Below are 24,728 nucleotides of genomic sequence, written 5' to 3' on the forward strand. Positions count from 1 at the left end.
TATTCTCGAAGTTTTGTTCCGCTGGAATATGACACAAATCTTTAATTCTCGGTCACATGTGAAACAAATAAAATGTATCAGCTCACAATAATAGAATCATTATTATGTTAGACATACTAAGATTCGGTCTCATTAAATAAATACGCATAGCTTCGCTGGCGTCGCAGTCTTTCCGTCACCGCGTGTTTTTTTGTTTCGCTTCTCAGAACCAAGATAACGCATTTGGACCATTCTGACTGTGTCGTGTTTTTATAATAATCCCAGTCACCTAAATTTTAAAGATTTCTAAATAATTTATGTGTAACAGAAAGTTGATAAGCTTTGGTTTTGTATGGCGCTACGTTAAGTGATTAACGATGTTGTTCAACAAGTCCGTTTTTACATTCGTCCTTATCTTTTAAAGATTAAACATCTTCATTTTCAAGTTCAGTATCGTCGTTTGTTTTAAGTGTTATGTAGTCTGTTCGTGTCATCATCAATGCACCGGTTTCATCATTAGCTTCATTAATAACATTGTCTGCATAAAACGATGCACTATTTCTCTATCCTTGGTCAGGAATTAATTTCATGTTAGTCTCGGTGGTTGCTGGCTCTCCGTAATTATCGTTGCATCGATTCTGTGCGCCCGTAATGAAGATATCGCCCCATCTTCTCTGTAGCAATTATGAAATGTACAATTTGTTGAAGAGTATGCTAAGCGCTATTTTAGTTTTACATAGACGCTTTCTTTGTTTTCTAAAGAAATTGGCTTATCGAACTTTCATACATCGCAGTTTAATTTTGCAATCAATAAAAGATGGGGTGTTCTTAAAGATAGTTTCAAGTTACGGATTCCGCGGTAGGCCGTTCACCAGCAAAATGTCGGACGTGCATAAATAATCGGACGTAATCATTTTTTATCAGAACGACACACCATTTAAGCGTTTCTTGCTCTCAACGTTTATCGGAGCATTATTGTAACTTTATTAAAACGTTTATGTAACTTGTACGAGTTTTATTGCGCTATTTTGATGTTCTCGCTCTATTATTTTGTATGTATGAGTTGGTCTGTAATTGTCCGTGCCAACTTTAATTATATCAATTATCTTCTTAAACGTATGGTTAAACGTTTTTGTTATTCCTCTTCGGGATATTACATATCATTTAATTGTTTTGTAACACCTGAAACGGATCGTACGTGTGATATTGTATCGGAACTTTCATTAAACTGACAGGGTCCTTTTTATAATTTCTAACGTTTATCTAACTATACATAACAAATATTTGTTTTTGTTACAGAAACCTTATCCTCCACGTGCATGAGTGCCTACGAGACAAGCGTGATATAAATGTAAGCACTTTAATTATTATGTCTGCAATTAAATTTAATATTACTCAACGTGTATCGCATGTCTGATGCTGTAAAATTTATATTATAAACTGTGCACTAAACTGGCAATTTAAAATTTGTTGAAGTCATATTCTGGACTGGTTATCCTACGAAATACGTTTACATTAATGATTGTATTTATTTGGTGGATGTTGTCCCTCTAATGGAGTAAAACTTGATAATACGGTATTGGCTTTAATGAATTCTTTGGTTTATAGGCTGTAAACATTGCTAATGCTTGTACATACTAGCTAGTAATGCTGTTTACGATTCTTCCTATAACTATTTAAATGTGTTCATAAAAATATGTTTTAATGTCCAAGTAAGATCGGTGTCAATTTCGTGCGTTATCTCGTAACATAGAAAGAGTCCCACAAGGAAGGATATTCAGCCCATGTTTTTCTTGTCTTAAAAAAAAAGAAACTGTTTTTAAACCTTTTCGGTATTTTCTGGTTTGTGATAGGGGTAGTGGTGTTTTTGTAAAGTAGCATCTAAACACAGATGACATCAACACAGTTGCAATTTAACGACTAAAAACGACATACCATCGCAAATGTTACGTAATTCAGGCTCATTATGAACCTAATAAACACTACTTGTTACTTACAACAGAAAATTTCGCAATAAATAATGAGACGTTTGTAATAGTAATATCTAAACCGCATTCTGATCTCGATCTCATCTGATACGTTTATCTAGATCGGTTTGTCACGTTCTCCTTATAGGGTTTTGCCGCTGTGTGCGACAGAGACGGATGTTTATTTTCCTGGTTCATTTTGACTTGTAATTATTGCAGGCTAATGAGCGACTAGACTTCTTGGAAGGGCAATTTGCTGAGGATTAAAGCAGGTTGTGAAATGAGTTTTCTTGAAGCGTCTTTAACGCATGACGGTTGACGCGCGACCAAAGGTTTTTCTTCGCCTGGTTTTTTTGCTATTGTACGTTATGGATACTACAGTTAGCATGTTTTTTATTACGCGCGACCGTGGTTAGCTTTTTTATTACCTCATCGTTTGTATTAGTTCTGTGATTTTTTTTTATAGACGTTTGAGTTTCTTCTTCTTCTTCTTCAAAATTTTATTCGGGGACGGCACAATATGAATGTCTTTCGCTTCCATTATTCCCTGTCAATCGTCATACTGACACTCACTCCCTTCTTATTGAGTTTATTGTAATCGACATCTGGGTTGATAACTTTGTAATTTATTAGCTTTAAAAATTCAGCGTAACAATTAGAGACGATCATGTAAGGCTTTCTCTTGACGTTTTATCATTAGCATCTAGCGTTGATGCAGTGTTTCAGCGCTGATTCTCTACGGCGGTAACGCCTTCGTCTGGTTCGATGCGGTGCGTGTGCGCAATTATCCACGCGTTTAGATGCATCGCACTACATGCGTCGACCGTGGCCGAAACAACTTTTTGTTTAATAGCCGCTGTTTTAATTGTAATTTCTTTTTTCTTCACTTGTTTTTTATTCTTTAATAGCAGTTTATATGTTAAGTATTTTGCTTTTTGTTGTTACATTGATTTTGTGTTTTGTTAAAGCTTATATTCAAATAAATATCATGAAATATATGTATTTGTATTAGTTGATTTATGGTCAAGAGTGTAAAGCAAGTTTTATTTGACTTGATAAGATTTACGGTCTGTCTAATAATCTACCGTTGACTGCTGTTCCATAAAGACTTTTGAGCTGCAAAATAGCCTATTAAAGTACATTTACATTTTGGCATCTCTCATAACCCCTCATATTATAACCGTACCCAAGCTGGTAAGTTCGCTCCCCTTTCTAAATCGGTTCCTTATTTCAAACATTATTCCATTTGCTCATACTAGTAAAGGATTTGTTTACATGTTATTGGCTAGCGACTGGCGTAGTATCGGACACAGCATCTAGTAGGTAGCTTGTAAGTAACGGGTGCTTTCCCACGCGTGCGCAGGACATGTAGATCGTTTGGTGACGATGAGCTGAACATTGAACAACCAAAGGATTTATCTTACGTGGCCCTTTCAGCTTCTATGTTTGTTTGGGATTTAGAAGCGTTTCTTAGTTGGCTCTAAGATTTATTATGGGGAAGGTGCGGTTTGTTCCATTTACATTGCTTTAATTGGTTAACGTTTTTATCAGACCATTCAAAACTACAACAGAACTGTCTATGAATTAACAATATATCGTGTAATTTAATCTGAACCATTTTATTATGAGGCTTATTTCCTCACGAGCCCCTTGTCATCACGACCCTGCGTGTTGCAATCTTCATAAATAACTAGTTTATGTGAATCTATTTGTGATTCCAACGTCTAGACAGATATACATGTCCAATATGAAATTCTATTTATGCGAATCACATTAAGCTTTCACCGTTTCTAACATGTTCCGTGTTCTCTATTGCAGATTGAATGAAAATTGAATTTAAATACACTTTGTTACTAACGTTGACTGTTAACCCTGGCTCAACTAGCATGTCAGTTGCTGTCTCGCAGACCCTTTCTTTTGTTTTTAGTTTTGTTTCAGCTTGAGTAGCTTTTGTATTGTTAGAATTGTTGTTGTCGTGTATGATAGGTGTAGTTTTGACTCGCGTTCTAAGGTTTTACTCATATTGAGAGGAAATTCGTTTTCCAGTTGTACAAGCAGGTTGTGTTTGAAATATTGTACGAGCAGGTCCCTAATGGCGAATATGTTGAGTTATGAAACCTACTTTATGATTAAGTTTGTAATTATATCTTAGGGTTTAACGTAAATCATAATTACAGCGTTACTATTTAGATACTTTATGAATTCATGATTACATACATAGGTAGTAATTATTGCTCCAATAAAGCGTTCCACGAACTATTAAAATGTATGTTAGGTAAATACTCTTGTGTCGACCTAGTTATCAACAAATGCACACGGCCCATGAAGTATTTTATTGTTCTAACTTATTGAAAGCGATGGAGATGTTCTGTCATGTTATCATGTTCTCTCTCGGTACTTATCAAGTTTTTAATAGGAAAGATAACAGATACTTGTTGTGTGTATTTATTTATTGTCCATTGTCTATTCCCTTGTTGATTGAGAAGTTACAGTTACTTTGTTGTGAGGCGACGTGTCGTGTCGGTTGCATGACATTATGGCAGGTTCATGACATTTATCTGTTCGAGGATATTAATCTGCCGACTGCCCTTTTGTGTTCACATCAACTGCAACACAAATCCCTATTAGATATCGACAAGGTGTACCGCGGTTAACCATGTAATCTGCAATAAGATCATGTACCTGTCGAAAACGCCAACAAATGTTACAATAATTTATTTTTATCTCAAAATATATTTACGTTCGCAACAGTCAGTTGACATTTTATAATAAAACCTTTGCCGCGACATTTGAGGAGCATAAAAAGTTTTTAAACCAATTCTCGGAACTCGATCACCATACCGTAGCGAAATTGAATAATCAATGGAATTTCGGAAGCTGGCACCAATCGGACTGAGATATTAGTTTTTATTCGATCTCTTGCGCATAGGCGTGAAAGAATTTATGTAAATGATCAATCATCTGTTTGTAATGATCATTCTTTAGTATTCGATAGCCATTTCTCGTTGATACAAGATTATGATTCAATTTGTTTGTTAATGAAGATCTTTTAACATCGCTGTTGGGGTATTTTGATGGACCATAAAGAATATCATTTAGTTGCAACATTGAGCAATTGGTAGGGGATATTAACTCGGAGCTTCTCTACGGGTGCTCTCGTATAGCTGTATTTAATAACATATTTTTTACTATCCTATCAATGTAATTATGACGAAACAGGTCCCAGTTCCTAGTATTTTATATGATAGCAAGTGATATTATTTATTCAAAATATTGCTCAAGAAGTTGACATTGCAGATTTGCCGTGTTTCTGGAACTGTGACGCATTTGATAAACGTGCCTCGCCTCTTTTTCTGATACCACGCCATGTGTGATTTATGGCTATGGCTATCAGTACCATATCATAACCATGTTAAGGCGAATATTTCACCCATTCATCAAATTGTGCCTTTAACTACGTGGTTGATATGTTTTCTCTAAAAACACTCTACTAAGCTGAATAGCTGATAAATATTAGGTTAGTATGTAAGTTTTGGAAGCCGACCCCAACATGATTGGGAAAAAAGGCTCGGAGGATGATGTAAGTTTTGGCACGTTCGCCCGCGCATAGTTGGCGTGACGACGCGCATCGGCGCCCGGAGTCGGTCCGCCCGCGCAGCCGCGACTCATTAGCTCGCTGATTTACGCCGATTTTACACTCGATCGCCTCCATTATTGGGTGCTATATTTGTTTTACTGCTAACGGTTACTGAGCATTATTATTCATTAAAACAACGGCACATTGTCTACTAACATATCATTTGCAATTACAGTCACATGTTCAACCAATTAATTGTAAACTTCAAAAATATGCGCAACAATTAAAGGTAAACGTTACTAACGCTAACAGATATCCACCAGTTCATACATATTGATCACGTCAATATTTCTTTACTGCAAAATAAACAATTTTCTAAACCAATTTGCATATTTCTTCCACATCGTAACTTAGATCTCGTCTTGTCGTTATAAATCTAGAAACTCAACCGATTATCGGCCTTAACGTGTGACTAGTAAGAGATAGTGACGTGTCAATTTATACGCGATGAAAAATATTAATTATAGGGTAGGCAGCAATCGCGTGTGCCGATGTCAACCGATAGCTGGGACTCTGAGACTTCCTGTAGTTGTGAGTCATTGGTTGCAATCACGCGAATCTGCAGATACGATGGCCGACCGCTGATAACGGCTATGCGGATATGGTGTGGCAAACTATGAGATTGTTTGATTTCCAATGCGGTGTTATTACGTAAACTCAGATAATCTCCCGGAGAAACGGTGTAGGGCGCCGCCGAACTCGCGCTAGGGATTGCTTTACGAAATTTAGAAATCGGGAGTGCGGTACAGTTAATTGAAATGTCGGAATGATCTCATAATTGTAATATGAATTAATAAATGACGTCCCATCTCTCCGGATGTTTAAATTCTCAGAATATGTGCATTCCTATTCCACCCACTAGAAGCTACATCGTCCGCTTGAAATGTTGTTTCTATTTAATTAATTTTAATATCATTCGAGATGGTAGCGATGTAATATTCATCTTTTACTGCACATCATTTAGTTGTTTTTACTGTGATTACATTCCAATATATTTTCAGTATTTTTTTTTTTACTATACAGAGTCATTCATTTCAGAAGAAAACCTCAAGTATTTCGTGAAAAATGAACGCATAAAATTCGTTTAATTCACTGTTTCATAGCATTAATTGATTGTTACGAAAATGAGTTGACAATTTTAACAATTGTGCGAAAAGGTTATTTAACTAGAGATTGTGAAACACTGGAATCGATGTCGCCAAGACGCATCTGTGACCACCAATAATAAAATAGAATGTCTTTGAGATTATGATCAACTGAAACTGCTATTTCTCAATACATCCCGCCTTGCATTGTGCGTTTCACAATCATCGATTGTGCCAATATGTTGTACGTATGCTTGCATTTTGAGACTAAGATATGCTGCGCTTACGAAGGAATTTAATTAACGGAATTATATTCCCAATTTGTTATTAATTTAACTCTATTATATGGACTATAAACTTCACCTACATTTGTAGAGGGGAATAATTTAAAATTTTCATGTCAAACTTCGTGTTTCAATGAAAACTAATCAAACCCAGAAAATGGCATCCCACGTTTGAGGGCACCGTAAAATTATTTTAGTGACACTGTTACTGCCAAAATCTATTGTCATTTTAATTATTACGTGAGTGTCTATAAAACAGGCTTGTGATAGCCGACATAAAAGCTCGATGTTGCAAACGAGATTTCAACACACAGACAAACTAGTAAACATCGCGACGACACTCATCAGACACAGTTAACTTTCCTCGAGTTTCCACAATTAGCGCAATTTGCGTTAATGCGCCCGCGCCGGCGACGTTAGATAAACTCTTGCGCAGATCCGATCAGAACTATACAGCGTGCGACCGTTATAAGTGGGATGAAATTTTGATCAAACTAAATGATAACAATGACATTTATTCATCTAATTCTTAACATTGAACTGTAAAATTAGTTGAAGACTAAAATATTGGAAATAGTTTTACCATAAATTAGCATCGGGAAATAAATTAACGGATACGATTGATGCGTACATTTAACAGACCTATTATTTACTTGTGTTATTTTCCTTCTATTTGTGTAAAAGTTCTAAACGGTATTGAATTGATTATCTTGTATGCAAAGGACAATGCCTAAAAACGTCCCCACCCACCAACAGACTTGAAAGTAGTGTCATTGGATGCGCCTCATTTAATAGATCATTTCTTATTATGGAGACATATTCCAAAAGTATGGGGTTTAGGAACTATAAGACAATTTAGTATCCTTAATAATCAATTAACTTCAAGTTTGTTAACCAATTACTCAGAGTTGGGTGGACCGATTTTGATGTTTTTATTTTTATTTTAAAGAATCTATCTCAAAGTTAGTCTAATTTAATTTTCATCAAGATCTTTTAAGTAGTTTTTTAGTTATCATCGGTTAAAATAATCGGTTTGAAGAGCCAGTGTAGTACTTCGTAAGGACACCTTAACCACCTCCAACAGAGTTCAACTAAGTGTCATTGGATGCGCCTCATTTGATAGATCATTTCTTATTATGGAAACACATTCCAAAAGTATGGGGTTTAGGAACTATAAGACAATTTAGTATCCACAACGTAACGTTAGGTTAGGTTAGTAGGTATACACCGTGACTTTTTAGTCGTCTTACAACGGCAGCCTACTTCATGTATCCAATGACTAGTAAACGTTCATATAAAAAAAAGAAAAATATGAGATTTGAATAATTTAAAAATAAAAAATAATTTATTAAACCCTAAACATTTAGAGTATGTCGTCACAGTAAAAAAATATCTATCGGATAAGGCGCTTCTGATGGCACTAGGTTCAACTCTGTTGGAGTCAGTAAAGGTCCATACAAAATCATTAAACCAATTATCATTCTAACCGGTGATAACTCAAAAGTTGCTAAAAAGATCCCGATGAAAATTATATCGGACTAACGTTGAGACACCTTCTTTGCATTAAAATAAAAATAATCAAAATCGGTCCACGCAATTCCGAGTAATTGGTTAACAAACTTGACGTTTATTGATTATTAAGGATATTAAAATGTCGTGTATTTCCAAAACCCCATACATTTGGAGTAAATAGTTTTGATAATCATGATCTATCGAAGGATGCGCTTCCGATGACACTAGTCTCAAGTCTGTTGGTGGGTGGGGACAGGGTCCATACAAAATCCGGCATTGTCCTTAAGTGCTTATTTCTACGTAACGCTAAATAAAATATGAGGAGATAGCATGCTTTTGACAGATGATGTAACATTGTTAAAACATTGCTCATCTTCGGCCAGTCACTTTGAGTTATCGCAATTATAATTATGAATCAATTTAAGTTTTTCGTGTTAATGTCTGTAAATAAAATTATGTGTCTCTCGTGAATAGGATATTATTAGATTGCTTTTTTGTGCAATCACACTTAGTTTGTTGATTAATTTAATATCATTGTCCGGGCATGCTTCGTTTCTAGAAAATAAGGTTAATGTTACAATAAAACAACGTCCTATAGACGATTTAACACGATACACGGCGCCCATGGCGGTCCGGTACCGGTTTACATTCGAAACTTAAATCTAATTCCAGCTCAATATTATTCTAATTATAACTTTTATACTTACGACTTGCAATAAGCGGTGGAAAGTAACACTGATTACAAAATCTTGTACTAGGAAGATTCTATGAAGTTGAAAATCCAGTATTCTGTCGGTAGAAATGGAGATTGAATAAGGAACTTGTTTGTCATCGATGTAGTTTCGTGACAATGTGAATTTGATGAAACGCTTCAGTCAAATCTAGACCAAATATTTTTTGAAACTCATGGGCACAGTTCCTCCTTATGATGGGGATATACTCAGGCCCGCCGTAAGCGGGCGTGCAGCGCGTGCACAGCACGCGGGCGGCACGTCCTAGGGGGCGGCAAATCTAGCGAGTTATCACGTAATATTTAAAAAATACAATATCTTTTTACTAATGATTTGATTTCAATATTTCCGAACACAGCAATAGCGCTAAGAATATTACTTACACTGCCGGTTTCAGTTAGGTACATCTGTTGAAAGGACATTTTCAAAATTAAAGATTCTTAAAAACGATTTAAGATCAACCAGTGGCGTAGCGTGGGGCAAATGCTATTTAGGGGGCGGCAAAATTAAACCAATAAAATTTCAGAAAAAGCCGCCCTAGCTTTGGTCGTCTCCTATCAATTTTGACTGTTTCACCCTTTGCATCCCCAAAAAAATTCGCGCTCGCTGCGCTCGCGGCTCCATGTCAGATGTCGCATTATATCTTTGTTTAATTGTTGAGGCATTCAATTCTGAAAAAACATTTTTCGCGCACGTCCGTTATGGCTTTTTATTATTATTAAACGGTTTTATTTAGCTCACTCCGTTTGTTTTATTATTTATTCATTTGGGTCAAATTTAGAAATTGAAATTTCAGTGCCTTCCTGTTGTCAGATTGATCTGAAATTTGGTACACACCTTTAATTCCGATGACAATACAATATAGTAATATCAATAACATTGTAAATCCAAGATGGCCGCCGGTACAAAATGGCGGATTACATATTTTTCCACAACCCCCTCAATATGGGTATCAAATGAAAGGGCTACTCAAGTAGAATACTGTCAGCAACCCCAACGGGGCCCAACAGGGCCAAGGCCTGCCTGGGCATTGGCGTAGCCAGCTTTGGGCTCAGGGTGGGGCAGCAGTCAACCTATCGCCCGGGGGAGGGCAGGGGCCCCCCGATTTTTTGTATCTTGAGCCGTTAATCTCAAACTTGTTATTCTCTTAATTTGAGAGGTTTATATTTTAGGTACAGAAAATAAACAATCACACACAGGACAAAAGCCAAAAGTAAGGGCATATACATGGGCGTAGCCAGCTTTGGGCTCAGGGTGGGACAGCAGTCAACCTATCCCCGGGGGAGGGCGGGGGCCCTCCGATTTTTTGTATCTTGAGCCGTTAATCTCTTAATTTGAGAGGTTTATATTTTCAGGTACAGAAAATAAACAATCACACACGGGACAAAAGCCAAAAGTAAGGGCATGTAGTTTCTGAATACGCGAGCGAAGCGAGCGCGAAATTTTTATCGAACTTAAACCAAATATTACGTAAAATTTAGCCCAAACGTACTTAACTTTTTGTTTGTTGAGAAATGCAAAAATAAGGACATAGTTTTTGAATACGCGAGCGAAGCGAGCGCGAAATTTTTATCGGACTTAAACCAAATATTACGTAAAGTTTAGCCCAAACGTACTTAACTTTTTGTTCGTTGGCAAATGCAAAATAAGGGCATATAGTTTCTGAATACGCGACCGAAGCGAGCGCGAAATTTTTATCGGACTTAAACCAAATATTACGTAAAATTTAGCCCAAACGTACTTAACTTTTTGTTTGTTGACAAATGCAAAAACGAGGGCATATAGTTTCTGAATACGCGAGCGGAGCGAGCGTGAAATTTTTATCGGACTTAAATAATATATTACGTAAAATTTAGCCCAAACGTACTTAACTTTTTATTTCTTGACAAATACAAAAATAACACAGTTTCTGAAAACGCGAGCGAAGCGAGCGCGAAATTTTAATTATTTTTTAAGACTTATATTTTCAGGTACAGAAAATAAACAATCACACACAGGACAAAAGCCAAAAGGAAGGGCATATAGTTTCTGAATACGCGAGCGAAGCGAGCGCGAAATTTTTATCGGACTTAAACCAAAAACTACGTAAAATGTCGCCCAAATATACATTTTCATGAATGGGGAGACTAGGTACGACACACCCAATTTACGTCCATACGAAAACCCCCTCACTCGAGTTAGTAAAAAAAACATTGTTTAATCAGACACCATAGAGGTCAGAGCCAGGGCCCAGGGTGGGGCAAGTGCCTCAGCTTGCCCCAGTGTGGCTACGCCCATGTGCCTGGGCTGCGGGATTGTCCTAAAGAGTTACCGTGGTCGTGGTACATAAAAGGCCTACGACGAAAAAGAACGGTTTTTAGTCAGTAAGAGTCTGGCACTCCCTCTCCGCTGCTGACCCATGTATAGAATGAAGAATATTCGGTAGGCATTTTCATTAAATACTAAAAACTAGATAATAAAAAATCGGTAAAAAAACTTTTAAGTTAAACGGTTTTATATCTTATGTGCACTGAAAAATAAAAAATAAAATAACAGTTACCTATAACTTAGACTAAAATAAAAACGTGGGGCCCTCTGAAATCCTACTTATCTTACTTACTATCTTTATACTTTGGTAGATCGTGAGCTCGGCGTTCGCTGATGAAGCCGCTACGGCTGATTATTGATTGTCAAAATCTCCAGTTATGATTATAGTAAGTCGACGCAATCCACACCTATTATACCTCTAGCTAGAAGAAAGTATTACAGCAATAGTTACGGAATGGGCCCCACGTTTTTATTTTAGTCTAATATGACCGGGACCACCTACGTAGGTTTATAGGTAAGTAACTGTTTTTTTATTTTTTATTTTTCAGTGCACATAAGATATAAAACCGTTTAACTTAAAAGTTTTTTTACCGATTTTTTATGATAATATGTTTACTTCATGAAAACTCTAAGGAAAAGATCGCGCTCGCTTCGCTCGCGGCTTTTGCACTTCACTTCTGTGCATATCTTACTTTTTGACTTTGCTTTGTTAATTTACAGTGGTTTTTATTTGTTTTGTGTCCTTAGACTAAAAAATTTAATTGCTTAGTTTGCTTATGGGCTAACCCAGGATTGCTTAGGTTACTCTGAACATTTCAAGTAAATAAAAAGTTATGTGTAATGTATGTTATGTATTGCAATAGTTATTTATCCAAAAGTAGGTGGGGTTTCTGCAATCAGAGCGGTGCATGTACATATTTTTTTCTGTTGGACAAGTAAGATGGATATGAATTGGCGGGGGGGATCCGGACCCCCTGGATCCGCTCCCCCCCCCTTATATATTTTTTGTCAAAATGTATGTAGTCGTAGGGCGGCATAATCAGTTTTGCACGCGGGCGAACAAACAGCTAGCGGCAGGCCTGGATATACTTAAGCCAGAATAGTAGGTCATGTAATTTGGTTTTGGTCATTTCCCAGTTTTTGTCCTGGTTTAAATGTGTCTATCCCACTGACAAGTTCATGAAGTGATGAATCTGATTCATTGATAATTTTTGAATGTGTACGTTGAACTATCGCTCATTATTTGTGATAGGCACATGCTGTTCGTTTTCTTTATCGGTGGCTAGAGCAGCATTGACACAATCATATACAAGTTTACTTTATCTCCAAGCAGATATGTCTGATTTTGTTGTTTAATTATTTATTAAGCTTATTCCCACGATAATATCCGTTGACGTTATTTGTGATGAATGTTTGGCACTAGATTTTCATTTAGCGCCTTGCCGCTATTATATTTCACTGTTTGACGTTATAAATAGTTGGAACGTTCATTATTGACGTATGGATTTCAAACAATGTTAAATATTTTACTGTGGTTAAAACGAATAATCTATGTTATTAAAACTTAAATTTATTTCACCAATAAATAATACCACTGCAGAGTATCACCATTTAATCAAATGTTGATGAGTAATAGAACGTTAGCATATTTTTAATAAACAATCCGATCATTGATTACTTAAAGTCCATTGGAATTGCAAACGACGAAGGAACGACCAATTTATTTACGCATCCACATTATGAATGCTTCGAGGTACCTATCTAATTAAAATTTATGCGCGTACATTAAGTTCTTCACTTATCTACAGTCCCCGCGTCTTGTTTATGCTGCCAGTATAGGTATTTTAGAATCCAATCGCAATGACATGAACACTAATGTTAGTTTCATTTATTTCTCAGTTTGTAGTCGTATGCTAGAACTCTGAAACCGGACTCGTGTTAATGCATAGGTACTTTCCAACCCTTCCATGAACGCGGTTAAATCTTTTATCGCTACCAAATCGTCTGTCGTAAATCCCAAGTCTCGGCCCATTGTTGCCGTACACGGTACTTATATGGGAGCGACCAAAATAAATCACGAACAAAACCATATCGGCGCGATCGTAGACTATCTCGGTCGGATCGACCGCGGGGGACTACATCGAGATACGGAGATATTACGCTATTGAATTAGCATTACCGCTGTTCTCGATATTGTTGTCCGCGGCCAGAGGCATGCCTCATAATTCAGTGTCGCATTATTTTAATTTTCGTCGTGCGTCGCGCTATCCGACGACGGCTTGCGGAATCGTGCGAGATCACTCCTCCTGATAGTACTAGACGCATACTCCTCCTCACATCTCCGTCCACTGCCGGATTGCGTGGCACCTGTGGCACGTGTGGACGGCATTTCCCCATGCTCCCGCGTGCTTCTAAACTCGCCTACCTATGAGGAGATCTCCATAACAGATTACTAGTACGCGCCTTCATTATATTCGCATCAATAAATGCCATTGTTTTTGTTACAGGTGGCTCAGCGACCTGAATGATCTTTACATCGACAGCTCCACCTATTAAACGTAAGTCAACAATATAATTAATTTTTGCAAGAAATATTCCACTGTCAAGCATTGTTTGTTTCCTTTTGGGGTCATCGTTTTCTTTACTCAAGTTTTTATGTGTATTTATTTATGACATTCGCCGGAACCTATAAATTATTTATCTAAAATTTTAATTACTCTAATATGTATGTATTATTGATAACGTATCATCCAAAATTAATAAAACATTGGCCTGAATTTAGGCAGGTCATTATACGGCACGTTCTATTTGCTCGTAATAAACTTTCAGATATAATAATGAAGATTAAAGACAGAATTCATATTTTGTCAGTAATCATTTTCCCGTCGAGTGTATCATTATTGATTGAATGATAAATCCATCGATGCTTCTGACAAATAAAACCATTATTCAATTACGATCACGTCGCACGGCTGATACGATTGTCACTTGACCGGAGCGGACCCGGGGAATCAAATCAAACGTTAACCTCAATAATGGTATCGGTGATCTATCGGCTGTGGTTTGGACCAATATTGGAGATATTGAATAATAATTGGTGCACACGAGGCGAGCAGGGCGGGCGTCACGATGGAGATGCTATCTGTCGAGCGTGCCGCATCCATCAGCTCTCGATGTGCACTATCTGTGCCGGTATCGCGCGCCAACGATAACCATTGTCTTACCGGACGATTATATCGGCGAAATTTGTGCTCGCCTCCGATCGACCGTTTGTCTTTTGCCGCAAATGAGCCGGATAATGGAGGACGCCGCATAAAAGGTGCGCGTTTGTGCTAAACTTTTGCTTAGTCATTAATATGCCGTGGGAACAGAAAGTGTTCGATACGAGACATCTAATTTTCGTTGCTCAATACAACCTGTGTTCAATAGGTCTTGCATTCACAATAATTTTGATGAGATTACGATACTTTTAAATGTGTCTGTTATCTTTACTGTTTAATCATATTCCGTGCAGTAAAAGCTTTCAAAACTGATCTGGGATAACGTGAAAATGTATTCATATCTAAATTAAATTCCATTGCAAAATTGAGCTTCGAACTTTTCGCCTCGAAATACGCTTAATTGGCCTAAATGCAATATTTCATTTCCGGAACAGCAGTTCTGTGTGCACATTAAATCGGTCGACTCATGCGCAGTTGACAGCGGACAAGGTGCACGCGTTTAAGCGCAGTGCTCCCGTTCGGCCGCGACCACTTAATAGCATTAGTGTCATTGTCTCGCGGTCATTAATAAGACGCTGGACAGTTCTATTGGCCAGCACGCCATAACGGGCCTTACCGTGTACTGGCCCCGTGTCACGAATTTGTATCCTAATGGCCTTAGGGGGAGTTACGATCGCAGACTCCAATGTTCCCGGATATCGGGATAGTACGCGTCGACCCACCTACGGACAATGGTGTATGGTTTCAGTCTGCATTTTATTAGCTATCGCACATTTAATTTCTAGTTCGATTTTATCTGAATCGGCTATGAAAGTCTGTGTTTCTGTGACCTGTGTAAAGTTAGGAGCTACGGTAGACGCAAGTCTACATTGTTTAGCAATAATGAGACTCCCTAGTTATGGGTATTGTCCGAAATATTGTACCGTACACAAACAATATACCTCGTCTAGTAGGCAATGTTCACTTAATTACTGTTGTCTTTTTTCACGAGCCGTACCTACATTGTCTTAAAATTTTAATGATGTTCAACTACAGATTAGCTCATCATTACCTCTGACACAGATTCATTGTATCGTCATCGCCGACAATTGTTAAATCGCAGCTTCAATTTTAAAGGACAGCTGTAAATCCATTTAACTGGTGTGGACCGTTGCACGCGTCCGTTCATCAATTAAGTCCAATTAGCCCGGCGAGTAGCCACAGCCTCTTTGATACACCGACGACGGATTAACTACCGACTTCTGAATTACTCCGATTTGTCGATAACATCCACTCGTTACTATTAACAAATCAAGACTTGTTTATTTATATCCGAGCCCGATAAGCCATCACTTTCCAGGAAGCCGAGATTATGAACAATTAATTATCTCTGTAAGCAACATTGGCTACTTCTCGCGCTTGTTATTACGCGTCGTCGTGATAAACGCCGATGGTATATTTCTTAATTGCCCGTTGCATGATATGGACACTATCGGAGCACTATTTCCAACATAATAAGCATTATCATAACAATAACAAGCTAGTAACTCGCGGCATTCGATGTGCTCATGACGGGAATACGATAACCCGACAAACCGTCTCAGTCGGATTTTGTGCAAGAAGCAGTACACAACACTTGTGTGTCGCCATTACTACTGGAATATTTATTCAAATTGAAAGTTAAGTCAAGTTTCAGTTGGACGTTTCATGTGATTACCGCACGAAGTTTGCAATGTGTTAGTGACTGTGCGTTTTTGAATTCTGTGACTGAATTAGTCCGCGGGAACAATGTGAGTTGGTTTCTCCTACTTTTAATTAAGCTATCATCTAATGCTACAAGTCAACAATGATCCGCCTGCATCTCTTTCGTGTTAGATCAATAGATATTTCGAAATCTCTGTCCGTGATTGATGGCGCGAGTAATTTATTTTTGAAATGTATAATTAGGCTATTGTTGCCATTGAGCGTTCAATAGTAAGTTTACTGAAGTTAAATTATAAGATATGGATTTCTTCGTGGTTGAATGAGGTTTTTTTCACGTTTGACTGAATGGGTCGTCCGTGGTACGGTCTCAATTCCACAGCAGGCAGTGTGATCATTAATCATGGTCTCGTTTGTGGAAGGACAAAGATATGGTGTTTATGTAATATTAAAACTTTGCTTTTTGTGTTGCCCGACTCTTGTGTGGTGTTTGCGAAAGTTCTTTTGTTTGCCAGTTCATTCGTCTCTGTTTAGAATGAAAGTTCTATTGGTAGTTTTGATACTAGTTTACGGTAGATAATTTTCCTCGTCCAGTATCTTAGTTCCATTATTTGCTTTTGTATTTACTTGAGATATTTATCTAGATGAGATCCCTGTCTCTGGGGATTAAGGTCAAAATGGTTTCAAGGTCAAGGTTTTTAAGGCAATCTTTTTAAAAGGGGGAAGATACAGGGTTAGCAATAATTACTACTAGCTACGCAGGTGCTCTATTTTTTGTACAATATGGTGAAAGTATGGCCACCAGATGTCAACTGCACGAAAACAACACTTTTCAATAAATAAATAGGGACTAACTCATTGATATAATTATTTGTTTATTTTACGGCAACATATACGGCATTTTCTTCTTACATTGAAAATTAGTACCTACAGGTCTCTGGATATTAAAGTTTTTTTTATCAAAGTTTACAGAAATGAATGGGTTCTATTTTTGCGCATGTTACACTATCTATATAAACATAATAAAAACTCTAGATAACCGCTTATCACTGGACGCGTAACTAAATTAATAACTATAGTTAATTATGTATCATATTTAATTAGTTGTAAATAATTACTACATCGATATTCTTACTGTCACTTGTATAAGTTTCAAGTAAAACATTATAGGTAGGAGCGGCGTTATCAACGATGTTATCAAAATATTCATCATCAAGTAGCCAGTTGTTGGAAAATTATATGACGAATTGATACAACCTTAAATACAACATGCCAAGAAGATTTGGACAGACGTTTTGTGACAATTGTAAGTAATACGTGTAGCTGAAAAGTGTACACTTTCTTTTACCGTCGAAGTACCAATTTTTATTATTAAAATTAATGTAACTCAAAACTTAACAGCTTTTCATAAGCGTTGGATCTGAAGTGAAAACAGTGTGCTAATTTTTATAAATCATGAAATTAAGAAAATGGAAAGTGCAGTGATAATTCTTATTTTAGTTTTCGTTTTTGGAATTAACAGGTATTTATTTAATTGTTCTTTAATATCATCTATCTATAAAAGTTTTGCGAATAAGATATTGTTAGAAATTGTTCATATTGAACAGACTCATAGTGATAGAAACAAGTTAAATAATTTCCTCACCGACTTGTCAATTAATTAATAATTATGCTTCCTCTCTTTATGGAGATAAATATTCAACTTTTTTTTGCACAACTAAGTAACATTTACTAACAAATGATAGAGTTAAAAATAACAGTCGTTATTGATTAACGATTCTGTCATGCGAGTTGAGGTGATATATCGGTATTGAAGAGGCAATTCTCGTTAACAAGTCTGACTCAATATTATTTATTTACTAAGAAAGTCTTGGAACTCGTTGCTTGTCAGAGAAAGAACGCAGCCTTTTTGCGGTTACCTCCTTTTAGAAATAGGCCTAAGTAATTAATGGCCAACAGTTTTTTTTTTTAAGAAAATAATATTGCATACTAGGCTTTCAGAGGAATGAAACATCAATAAGAAAGGAACTAGAAAGTAAGCATCTGAGAAAAATCCTGCAGGCGTTTTTTTGCACATTACATAGAAAGCACCCGACTCTACTTTGTATCTATCCCAAAAGCTCTTTTGCAATAATGTTCTGTATATCATAACTTCAATCTTAAGACTGAATTGAGACGCATGCTTTTTTTATTCTGGTATACTTCGCTCTAGCAAACAGTAGGAAATTGTGTCCGAAAAATGTCCGCGAACGTATTGGTGAAAACGTCATAAGAACCACTTTTCTCCTCGGAAATAAAATAAAGACAGGTACAACGTAACTGGTCTAGAGCCGTAGCATTAATTACTACTTCAAACCACTGCAGAATTGTATTCAATTATGTAATTTAGTAAATTCACTATTTTCATCTCGCCACAGCCTCGCAGGTGCGATTACAACGATATTTACGCTCGGGTTTTTATACAAACAGTTATTTAATTACGTTGTATTTACAACGTGTTTCCTCGTTAAAGTTAAAATTGCTTATTTACCCGTGAGTTTTATTGATGAGCTTTGACGTGCAACCACTTTATTATATAGTTTATCGGGAACACATTTAGTTGTAGGTACCCCAACACTCGGCCTTATCTCCCCAGCATTACTAATTTCCTCTTATCTCGCTACTAACAGTTATTTCTTGAATTATCGCTGTGTCTTGTTTTAGTTACGCTCCATTTGCTTTTTATACAATATTATTATTTTTACCGCCTCCATCTCAACGCAAACTTCAATAAATGATTCCGTGAATAATCAGAATCAAAGTCGCAGAAAGTAGGGCCTACAAAAATTTTACTTTCACAGTAAACGCGTGAGTAGTGAGTGTTTTTTGTAGAGAATTGTAAAATTATTCAGTGGCTGTATACCTGATAGGTTTCATTTTTCGTTGTCGGTTGGAAAGTTATTTTCTAGGTAAGGTTGTCGAGGCAGGGATTTACATCGGCGCCGGCGCGGGCGCAATGTAAATGAACGCGGTGGTAGTGCGCTGTGTCACTCGTATGACCCGACGGCATTCGGAATACATTACCGAGCCATAAGACAATTGACTAAGTGTGGCGTCGATCATCGGTGCTTCCATAATTGTATGAATGGAATATGTGAAAATTTGTGTAAGAACTTGACTGCATTCCTTTCGCTTTTGCTTGACGTAGTTGAGATTTAGAAACATAATAGGTTTTTTAAAATAAATGTGGGTTTGTTGGGATTGTGTACAGGAAGCTGTAGGGACCAGACAGGAAAACCATATCAAATAAGTATAGCTTTGAATCAAATAAGTACGAGTAGGTACTTAGGTTCATGTATTACTAAATTGCTGAAACTAGGACACGGTCCGGAGATCCCCAGAGAGTACCTATTCGATTAAAGTTTGTTTAAAAATATGGCTGATATCAACTTAATTCTTAATAATATGCAAAATATTCATGTCGCCTATTAGTCTTAACATAAACACTTCATTGCCTGTATCCGGTTTAAACAGACAAGTTATTAATCGTAACAGCTAGGTTTTTGTTCAATGAACTCTTGTTAGGACATATTGTTAGTATGTATTTCCAATTTTATCTAACTGAGCCCAATACTGTTTGTAGGTGAATAACCTATGTTCATTAGATTTAATTAGATCATATGTAAATACGGTGAATTAGGTTATTTTAAACTGTATTTGTTTCGTGATTAGGCATTATCCGCAACCTGTTTTTTTGTTATTTTGTTGAGGTAGGTCGATGATCTAAGTTTGAAAACGTTTTTTAAGGTCAGGCTAACTGCTATTGTTTGTTCTAGAATCGGGCAAATAGGTAATTTTTTCAGTTAGGTTTGACGTATTTATATGAGTACTGAATCATCATCTAAGGACTTTCTAGGAAATCCTTGAACACTACGGACTGGTTAGTGCAACTTAGGCCCGTGAGCAACTAGGTGGACGATCTGATACAGGTAGCGTTAGCCACTGAACCTGGGCCACTTCCAATTGTACTTTCGGAAATCGATTCTGAAAGCCTATGTTCAGCAGTGGACGTTCTATGACTAAGACTATAGTGATAACCTGTGACAATGCCACGTGGTATTGTCATATTGTAACAACGGCTTCTGCAGTATGGCGGCTTAACTTTGCATATCATCATATCAGCTTCATCTAGACACACGGCAGTGTGTCCGCCAAGTTCGAGCAAAAAAAGCGACACACCGGCCGTGGGTTATATTACACGAACCATTTCGGGCCAAATTCGACCCCCCTGTAACTCAAAATCTATTTTATTTACGCATATCAAATTTCTAGTATCTATTGAGACCCCCTCACTTATCTAAAATACAAAATTTCATTAATATACCTATTGTAGGTCTTGAGATATTGACGTCAGAAAATCGCTATTTTTACTATACACTCACTGACTGACTGATTCACTGACTCACTCATCAAAAACCTAGACCACTTCCAATGGTCGTATTGACTTGAAATTTGGCATGAAGGTAGGTCTTTATGTCAAGGTAAAGGGAAAAATCTGAAAATGGCCAAGTGTGAGTCGGTTTCAAAATAATGAAGGTGTTTTATACCCGGTGTAAATTTATACCCCTAAGGAACTAAAACGAACTAAATTTATCTATATTTATATAATATATCTTCGAATGGTTTGTATTTAGTTTAGTTAGAAGTAAAATAGTGTAGTTAGAAGTAAAATAAAAATCTGAAAACGGCCAAGTGTGAATCACTTTCGAAAATAACGAATGTGTAACTTTGATCCACGAACATAATATATGATAACATGTCATGTCAGTCAGTTGGTAAATCTAGTCCATTTAGTTAATCTAGTTAATTTCTTTGTAAGAAACATAGTGCATATAAAAAATCTAAAAGATAGTATAAATGAGACATTCCTTTAACTAACTTCATCATAAGAAAAAAATAAAATAAACAACCTTACAAAAATAAATGAAATCCCACCCAAAACAAAAATGTGAAAGACTGCCAAGTTCGATAATATGGGAATGCTTCGCCTATAAAAGAAGTGAGATCTGAATAAGTACCAAGTTCCATACACATACCTCAGTTAAAAATAGTTACTTTTTAATGATGTTACTTGGCAAGTTTTAATAGAAAATTAAATACTTGATTCATTGCGTTTAGTAGGTTTATAACAAGGTGTATGAAAACTTTCCAAGTAACATCATTAAAAAGTAACTATTTTTAACTGAGGTATGTGTATGGAACTTGGTACTTATTCAGATCTCACTTCTTTTATAGGCGAAGCATTCCCATATTATCGAACTTGGCAGTCTTTCACATTTTTGTTTTGGGTGGGATAATCTTTTCTATTTGTCCCCAGTGTTAGCATGGTGGTGGTGCTGAACGGCGTGCTCGCGGACGAGTGTCCCACGTCGGTGCGGGCGCTGCTGGTCGCGCACCCCGGCTACAGAGACGCGGCTGCCCAGCTCCTGGCTGCAGCTGCGAGGGTCGTACCTCCACCGGGCCTGCTGTATGTTGGACAGCGGGAACTGGCTGCCGTAGTGCCGCATGACAGTGAGTATACGTTAGCTAGTTTAGTGAGTGTGATGTCGGGTGTCGCGCACCCCGGCTACAGAGACGCGGCTGCCCAGCTCTTGGCTGCGGCGGCCAGGGTTGTACCCCCACCAGGCCTGCTGTATGTCGGACAGCGGGAACTGGCTGCTGTAGTGCCGCATGACAGTGAGTAATTTTAGCTAATAGTTTAGTGCTAGAATCATGTCGGGTGTCGCGCACCCCGGCTACAGAGGCGCGGCTGCCCAGCTCCTGGCTGCGGCTGCGAGGGTCGTACCCCCGCCGGGCCTGCTGTACGTCGGACAAAGGGAACTGGCTGCTGTAGTGCCGCATGACAGTGAGTATACTTCAGCTAATAGTTTAGAGAGAGTGTGATGTCGGGTATCGCACCCCGGCTACAGAGACGCCGCTGCCCAGCTCCTGGCTGCAGCTGCTAGGGTTGTACCCCCGCCGGGGCTGATGTATGTCGGACAGCGGGAACTGGCTGCTGTGGTGACGCATGACAGTGAGAAACTACATATAACAGCTTAGAAAGAGTGTAGAATTAAAACTGTTGCAAGAGTTCTCTCCAGTCAGGTTAATGCTTTATGGAAGGTCCAGGTTTAGATTAGCTTGTGGTTAGTATTTGCGGTTGTAGGAACCGTGAATGTTGAATACTAATGGATATCATTGTCTCCAAATTGGAATCAGGATTTAGGAGCCCTTTGAGAGTCCTTACTTTTTGCTCGGAACTTTGTACATACATAAGTATTAATTTGATTTCATTCATAATTTATTTTTAACTTATCAATGTTTTTGTTTTATTTTCAGAAAATGTAAACATCATTGGATCAGATGACGCCACATCATGTATAATCGTTGTTGTCAGGCATTCAGGTAATTAAACTGTCATTTACTTTTTTATTCTTATTCTTTATTGTACAAAAAAATAAATTTGCTCCAATTTTGACTTCATTGTACAATAAACATTCCTACGATAAAGAACTATATGCATTATGGAAGTTTAACCGGAACCAATATAAAAAAAATCCTCATAATTTCTTGCCCTACCCAAAATAGTGACATTGATATCGCATAAATTACGCTACAAGTCTACTACTAAGGAACTTCAAAATCTATACCTAAAATCTCTACAACACTATTTCTTTCAATTCCAGGTTCAGGCGCAGTAGCCCTAGCCCATTTAGATGGTTCAGGAACAGCCGAGGCGTCAGCGGCCATGGTGTCGCGCGTCCAACAGCTAGCCGTGGGGTACCCTGAGGGCAGGTTGGAGCTTCAACTGGTCGGCGGCTTCACAGACCCACATCGCTACTCCGATGAGCTGTTTGCGAATATTATGTGTGAGTAGCAAGTTTTGTGTCCAGTAGACCTACTCCAGGTTCCATTTAGATGGTCCAGGCACATCAGAGGCATCAGAGACGTCAGCGGCCATGGTGTCGCGCGTCCAACAGCTAGCCGTGGGCTACCCTGAGGGCAGGCTCGAGCTTCAACTGGTCGGCGACTTCACAGACCCACATCGCTACTCCGATGAGCTGTTCGCGAATATTATGTGTGAGTAGCTATGTTGACAGGTTTAGGATGTCCATTATTGAGTATATTGGCCTCCCCCACGATTTTTAAAAGTACCAATTGAAAGCAGACTTAATCGAGCGCCTTCGGCAGATCTTGGATCTTTGTCGTGGTACCTACTGCGTTTGCGATTTCGCAGGTGTCACTTAAACGTGCTATCAGAAAAAAATCTGTGGTTATAGGTCTTCTACAGATATTGTCTATTTTTGTGTTTGAACGTTTGAGTAACTATTTCTTGCTTGTTGTTGCTTGTTAGATCATTTATGGGAGTATCCAACCAACGTAATTCTTCTGCTTTGCGTTTTTGGCAAGATCGTTGAATCAATTAATTAAATGTATACTACTCCGGTCGCATAGATACTTCTTTCAATATATTTAATCTTTCTAGTCGAAACAATTGGCACATCAGCCCTTCATTCCTAAATCCACTATACTATCTCTTATACGATAGCGATGTTCCGGCAATGTTGTAACATCTTACTCGGAAATAAACAATTAGATCTGACGCAGAGGTCAGGCCGGTAGACCGTTGTCACATTGCCAGGGAATATTATCGTGCGTGGGCGCAACGTCTATTGTTGCGTAGTGCGTTCCGAAGACAGCTTCAGTGCTTCGTGAACGTGACTCATTTGGAACATTTCACTAATTCTCACTTACGTTAAAATTGAGAGTACCTCTGGATGTGTTGGTTCGTCTGCAAATGTTTACAGCGTAAACTGTTCAAGTGGTTAGGGTTATATTTGATTTAAAGAGAGGTTTCATCGAGGATCAAGTTGACAAACTTGTTTTGTACATAAAATTGCTCCGATTAACCCCGTGGCGAAGATAAGAGGACAGTTTTAACCAAGTGTTTGAAGTTGCTTCCTCCAGAAGCTACGTAAAAGTATAGAAAACAACTAGATTCTGTAGGTTTAACATTTCTTAGACGTCAACACTTTATGATGTATTTGCTAAATTAGTTTTAGTGTTAGGCGATGTCTAAATGTCCAATGTGGGGACAACCGAAGCTGTGTATTCAATGTGTTGACTCTGTTTATTTAACATGTTAATAAGAAAACAAAATGGTATGCCAAAGAAATTGGAGTATACATTGCATATATTGCGATTCTTTTCTCCTGATTGATTAATAATAAGACTTATCGTGCTTTCTACAAAAACTATTATGACCAGGCTTTACTGAGGGACTAGTTAGCTTCAATCTACTGCTTT

The 24,728-nt window shown here is 37.7% G+C and overlaps 1 protein-coding gene across 4 annotated transcripts in view; it reads left to right on the forward strand.

Annotated features, from left to right (window-relative positions):
* Positions 1-24,728, forward strand: part of LOC124634892 (protein N-terminal asparagine amidohydrolase) — a 67,131-nt gene that overhangs the window by 39,308 nt on the left and 3,095 nt on the right. For 3 of the 4 annotated variants that reach the window (XM_047170560.1, XM_047170559.1, XM_047170558.1), the window contains 5 exons: positions 1,279-1,330; positions 14,010-14,060; positions 21,760-21,953; positions 22,761-22,826; positions 23,108-23,290. In XM_047170560.1, coding sequence (XP_047026516.1) covers positions 21,767-21,953; positions 22,761-22,826; positions 23,108-23,290 — 436 coding nt within the window. In that variant the 5' untranslated portion in view covers positions 1,279-1,330; positions 14,010-14,060; positions 21,760-21,766. Of the gene's footprint in view, positions 1-1,278; positions 1,331-14,009; positions 14,061-16,278; positions 16,493-21,759; positions 21,954-22,760; positions 22,827-23,107; positions 23,291-24,728 lie in introns of those variants that run through there. The other variant, XM_047170561.1, reaches the window with a different exon arrangement.

This window comes from Helicoverpa zea, chromosome 12 (assembly GCF_022581195.2).
Source record: "Helicoverpa zea isolate HzStark_Cry1AcR chromosome 12, ilHelZeax1.1, whole genome shotgun sequence".
Lineage (NCBI taxonomy): Eukaryota > Metazoa > Arthropoda > Insecta > Lepidoptera > Noctuidae > Helicoverpa > Helicoverpa zea.